Consider the following 6686-nt stretch of genomic DNA (forward strand, 5'->3'; position numbering starts at 1 on the left):
GTTTAAATGACGCCGTTTGATTCCTGTTCAGGACTTCCTCATATTCATATAGAATGAAAAATGTTAGTCAAATGAATCAGTGGATCATGGAGTCCAAAGTATTATATTTAAGAGAGTTCTGCTTCAGTCGCTTCTAGAGGGCATGAGAGATGTTGCACATTTCATTACCTCTCATGAACAGCCTCCATCAAACCGAGTCTACTTTTTTCTCTGTTGCATTATTCGCTTCCAAATGATCTTTTGCAAATTTTATTCATCAAATTTAGCTTCTAACATCCTTGTGTTGCGTTTTCTGGTGTCTGCTTAATGAGTTTGTTTGGTCACTTTTGTTACGAGTAAAGACTTCACAGAAATGACATCTAAAGCAATACATGGTTATTTCAAATCTCAAACTGTAAATAGACAGTTCCGGTAATTGATCTCTACAAGCAGTCAATTGTTTACTTTATTTCAATGGCGCTTTTATTTTCCCTGATCTTCGGCCAATATTTAGAATGAACATATTTGCCACGTTTGTTCAGTTGCTCATAGCATGAATGAATGCACTTAAGTTTTCAAGTGTAAGTCAATTCTAGTAGCAATCATTATCATTGACATGCCCGTGAAATCAAAGCCAGCAATTATTATGTGGAAGGACAAGTTAAGATATAAAAGTAATTTCACAATAGTTACATTCAAGGCAGACATTAGACGTTTTTGTTGTGGTAGGGGTTCAAAAGATATGTTGTCTGTAAAAATATACTCTACAATATCTATCCAATTGTGTCTGATGATTTCTGTCTGTCAATAAAACTAGAATGATATTATGGCAATAAATTGTTAATGAAACGTTTATGTCACGCAGTGACTAAATTCTCAGATCTTATTAACGTGAAATAGCACTTTGAAATTTTTTTACAACCCGCATATGATTTTGATATCATATTAAAGTAGAAGTTATCCCCGGCATGAATGTGTAGCTGTTTTCTTGGTTACTAGTGAAACTTTTTAGCTATGACTTCGCAAACATTACCATGCACGTCTGTTTTGGTGCCACGTTAAAAAGCGATAAAAAAATCGGTTTATTCTCTCTCATCTTTTTTTTTATTTACAGCAATGGAACTTACATCTTTATGTGTGTTACACAAAAGTTTGCGGTGCTAGACAGTATTTGTCACTTTTATTTTCAAAATTATAAAAAAATGAAGAAAAACGAGTGTGCGATTTTTTCAATAAAACTAAAATTTTGAGAATGTCGTTTTTCTTCATTTTACCATCGTTTTGAAAACAGAAGTAACAAATACTACCCAGCGCCGTAGACCTTTGTGTAACACACATAAATATGTAAATTTCAATGCTGTAAATTGAACAAGAGCACCGCCTTGCGGGTGCTGACGCTCATCTGATTTTTTTTGTATAATAGAAATATTGTCTTACCCATGATTTTCTAAGTCTAAAAAGGGCCATCATTCTTGCAAAAAGCAGGACAGAGTTATGTTTCTTGATGTATAGTGTCAGCTTATGATGGTGAAAAACTGTTGCAAGTTTTAAAGCAATAGCTTTGATAGTTTATGAGAAAAGTTGACTTAAACATAATACTCAACCAAGAAAATGATTTTCTAAGTCCAAAAGGGGCAATAATTATTGCAAAAAGCAGGATGGAGTTATGTTGCTTGCTGTACAGGGTCAGCTTATCATGGTGAAAAGCTCTTGCAAGTTTTAAAGCAATAGCTTTGATAGTTTAGGAGAAAAGCTGACCTAAACATAAAACTTAACCAAGAAAACTGATTTTCTAAGTCCAAAAGGGGCCATAAATCTTGCAAAAAGCAGGATGGAGTTATGTTTCTTAATGTACAGGGTCTGCTTATGATGGTGAACAAGTATTCCAAGTTTCAAAGCAATAGCTTTAATGGTTTAGGAGAAAAGCTGACCTAAACATAAAACTTAACCAAGAAATATGATATTTTCTAAGTCCAAAAGGGGCCATAAATCTTGCAAAAAGCAGGATGGAGTTATGTTTCTTGCTGTACAGGGTCAGCTTATGATGATGAAAAACTGTTGCAAGTTTTAAAGCAATAGCTTTGATAGTTTAGGAGAAAAGCTGACCTAAACATAAAACTTAACCAAGAAAATTGATTTTCTAAGTCCAAAAGGGGCAATAATTCTTGCAAAAAGCAGGATGGAGTTATGTTTCTTGATGTACAGGGTCTGCTTATGATGGTGAACAAGTATTCCAAGTTTCAAAGCAATAGCTTTGATAGTTTAGGAGAAAAGTTGACCTAAACATAAAACTTAACCAAGAAATCTGATATTTTCTAAGTCCAAAAGGGGCCATAAATCTTGCAAAAAGCAGGATGGAGTTATGTTTCTTGCTATACAGGGTCAGCTTATGATGGTGAACAAGTATTCCAAGTTTCAAAGCAATAGCTTTGATAGTTTAGGAGAAAAGTTGACCTAAACATAAAACTTAACCAGGCAACGCCAACGCAGACGCCGACGCCGACGCCGACGCCGACAACCGCTCAAGTGATGACAATAACTCATCATTTTTTTTCAAAAAATCAGATGAGCTAAAAATGAACAAATGATAGAAAATAAACCGACTTTTTATCGCTTGTTAACGTGGCGCCAAAACAGACGTGCATGGTAATGTTTGCGACGTCATAGCTAAAAAGTTTCACTAGTAACCAAGAAAACAGCTACACATTCTTGCCGGGGATAACTTCTACTTTAATATGATATCAAAATCATATGCGGGTTGTAAAAAAATGACAAAGTGCTATTCCACCTTAACATCCGTCGGACTTGGCTTTCCCAACATTTATTTTAAAAAACGTTCCCACTGTGCCAGTCTCAGATTCATATAAATCAAGTTTATATTTCTTGTGTTGTTATTAAAGCCTGCCATTTGAGCGATATGTCAATATTCGTAAATTTGACTCATTAAACCCAGTCTAACCATTTTCTTACTTTGACAGTTTTCAATCACACGTAGCGGCATCCATAAAGAAACAAGTAGAGGAAGTGTAACATTTTGTAAATATGGCAACAGCCCAGTCATCACAAGACCGAGTTCATCTTTTTCGCCTCCAAACTCTAATCATAGATGGAGGCACTACAGTCATAAGGAACATAATTCACCAGAAGAGCTCCAATGTTCCGTTTAATGTGTTTCTTAGTCATGAAATAACCGCAGTAAAGGCACTGGTGGGCAGAGATATAATAAAGAAAGCACAGTACAATCTGCTTTATCCACAAGGTGGTAATCTTCCTTCTATCACGGACATCGACCTAACTCTTGCGATATGCTTGCTGAGAAGCCTAAAAAGTTTCGGGCTGAACACTAGATATAACTGGAGTGCAACCCCACGGCAAAATGACACTTCCCTTGAGGCAGATTTATGTCGTCTAAGAAATACACGAAATGTGGTAGGTGTACTTCACTTTATTATATACCTATATAAATTCTGTAAAAATCGGCTTGTATTCCACAATAAAATATGAACAGACAGACACAAATTCCGTATTGTACCTTTTAAATTCCGTATTGTACCTTCCGCATTGTATGCTGCCGGACTATTTTCATTAATATGCATGACCCGTCACATTTCTATAAATAGCGCAAATAAAAACTTCACTAAGTTCCATTTAATATCGATAAACATTGAAGATTTTGTTCAAGAACAAAATTAGAATCAAAATGGTAAAGGCATATAATAAAAGGGTCATTATAACTGTAGCTAGATCTGGGACTTTGTATTCGCCTCTCGTGGATTTTGCAAGGTCGGATCGCACTCATGCTTAATATCAAATGAAAGTATAAAATGTGCGTAACTTTCTTTTTTGTTTCTAAGACAAACAATACTAATATTGATCATATCTTATAATAAGACGTATACTTAACTTGTCAGTGATAAAATGTTTAACAAATGAAACGTTACATGACAGCTTTAGAAGATGCATTATCTTTATTTCTTTCAGATAGCGCACATAGCGACTACAACAGGAATAGACCAGGCAACATTCCAGAACAAGTGGAATGAAGTCGAACAGGTATTTATACTTTTTTATCGGCTTTACTGAGACCTTTAAATGAAACAGGGTATGGTAATTATGAGTAGAGAATGGACTTACATTATTTTTATAGCATGTAGTAATCACTTTGTTTCTCTTACAACTTACTGTTTTACTAACATCACCGAAGTCTCATTTTAGACGCCTTGCAGATTGCTCCGGTTTGGTGTCTTTTTAAAGTGAAAGAGCCCATGTTTTATTTTAATTTTTGATTTTTTTGTATTATTTTTTAAAAATAAAACCTTGGCTTATTGGTTAAGATTTTGTCTGCTCATACGAGTTCGAGGCTCGAGGGCCAAGGAATAACGGGTCTGGAAAAACACAAATATGCGCCCATATAATATTTTATTTGTCAGCGACAAAATCTGTGTCCTTCTGCCATCAATATTTCATTCCAAGATTCCAAGTACAATTACATAGCAGATAGCCAAACCGATAAATGGCAAAATGAAGATAAATGATTAAGCATCAAAACAATCTAAATTGTCTGGAACTACACAAGTATGTCTTGTATCCCTGTAATATTTTATTTGTGAGCAAGAAAAGCTGTGGCCTTCATCATCAATATTTCATTCCAAGTGCGCATGTATTGTACTAATTAGCCGGGAAGTCGATAGCAAAAAATAATGTTAATTGAGATTTGAAGAAGTAAGTAGCTCGGTACTTTAGTTACTTTAAATTTATAATTATGCTGATACATGTATGTTAAATATTGTCCATGTTTTAAACCGAGGGATAAATGTGAATTTTCAGAATCTTGAAAAGCAATTATGACAGTATCTTTCTTATCTAGAACATAGAACTTTGGAGCAGGTGATATGTTTTATTTCATACTATTTTTATAATTATGTACGTCTTGATTTGTCAAAGACTTTATAATTTCTATTTCAAACCTGAAATATATTTTACTGTACGTACAATTATATTTGCACAATATTCAGTTTTTCCCAGCTTACATATTCTTATAATATTACATAAGTAGAAATGTAATTATTTAAAGAAAACTGCCAGACTGTCTTTTTAAAATTAAAGAAGAAAACAACTAGTACTCGTTTATTATAAAAAATCCCAAAAACATAAAGCTCGAATAAAAGGGAATCTATCCATTGGCAATCCAATTGTGTTATTTATTTTTTTTGTGTTGTTGTTTTCTTTTTATGCCTCCACGGTTACATGTGGGATACAAAATGAAACTATAGCAGGAACAAAGACAAACTATACAGTAACAAAGAAACAGTTTTTAATTGTTTTATTAGCTAGACGGCGACTGATTTATAGAATTAACCAGCAGTTAGACCTTGTTTCCCCTTTAAAGCTCAACAGCAATGTGACATATTGATTTTAGGAAAATTCTGGGAGATGGGAAAAGAAAGATCACACGCAAACGGCAAAGGATCAGCAAGTGTGATTTTACTAAAAAAAAAGGGTTGATTTCCACATTTCTTACTTCTCTGGGGGTATTTTGAACCATATCTTTTCCTGGACCTTTGCCGTCGATTTATTTTGTTAAGATTCTTTCAAGTCTATATCATTTATGCAATGACATAAACACGAAAAACATTAAAAGGTCGATCACTTCAAAACAGCACCAGATCCGCAAAAGTTGTTCTATTCTGATTGAAATCATGCTTTTCGATAAATTTCACTTGGGATATATAACTTTTTATGTGATGACATCATCCGGCTGACTGCGACTTTAAATCAAACTGAAAGATAATTTCCATGCAAGTTTATATGATGCCACTGGTGTATTGAAAAAGGAAAGTTATATAAATATATAAAGGTATATAATCGTCCAAAATACCAAGAATTGAAACTTAAATTGCGAGTATGAGATGGTCTGTAAGAAATAATATGCACACTGCATAAGTAGCTGCAATGATAATGCTTTTAGACCCAATTATTATTACTTAATCATAGATACACAAATATGATGAAATGATATTTGGAATTAACACAAACAAGAAGGCCAAGATGGCCGTAGGTCGCTCATCCTAATGACCCAGTCGCTCATTCAAATGACCCAGTTTTGTCACCTCATGACCCAGTTTTAATTCGTCTGAGTTTTCAAGGAGATAAACATGATGGACAAGTTTCATAAAGATGGAGCAAACATGTGGCCTCTAGAGTGTAATCAAGATGTGTCTTCAAGTTGGTCTGAACGATTTTTTGACCAAACTTAACCCAATCATTAACCTGTCCAAGATTGTATGGAGTCAAATATTCTGAGCAACTTTAATAACGACTTGACCAAACATTTGCCTCTCGAGTGTAAAGAAACATTTTGTGACCTAGAACTAATGCCTCATTGCCCAGATTAAAGCTCATCAAAGATTTCATAAAAGCAAATATTCTGACAAAGTTTCGTGAAGATTAAAGCAAAAAGCGGCCTCTACATTCTAAATATAATCTGAAAAGGAGATCCCTCGGAAGCACCGAGAACAATGCAAACAGTGAAAATTGCTGACTCGGTTTGATTGAGTCTGTTCATGAGCAGTAATGGAAACTGCAACACTGCCCACGCCCCCTAGCACCGGCTTAAGCAGTATTCAATCTTCAAATCTAAATGAGTTGAAAACAATGATCCCGAAGGACCAGAAAATATAACAACACTGAGATGAAGTCGGGCGACT

The 6686-nt window shown here is 34.5% G+C and overlaps 1 protein-coding gene across 1 annotated transcript; it reads left to right on the top strand.

Moving 5' to 3' along the window:
- Positions 1-2944: 2944 nt before the first annotated feature.
- LOC123526847 (uncharacterized) lies at positions 2945-4078 on the top strand. Its single transcript, XM_045306096.2, has 2 exons — positions 2945-3408; positions 3961-4078. The coding sequence occupies exons 1-2, from the start codon at positions 3022-3024 to the stop codon at positions 4060-4062; spliced, it is 489 nt and encodes a 162-aa protein (XP_045162031.1). The 5' UTR covers positions 2945-3021; the 3' UTR covers positions 4063-4078.
- Positions 4079-6686: the final 2608 nt, after the last annotated feature.

This window comes from Mercenaria mercenaria, unplaced genomic scaffold, assembly GCF_021730395.1.
Source record: "Mercenaria mercenaria strain notata unplaced genomic scaffold, MADL_Memer_1 contig_3822, whole genome shotgun sequence".
In the NCBI taxonomy this organism is placed as follows: domain Eukaryota; kingdom Metazoa; phylum Mollusca; class Bivalvia; order Venerida; family Veneridae; genus Mercenaria; species Mercenaria mercenaria.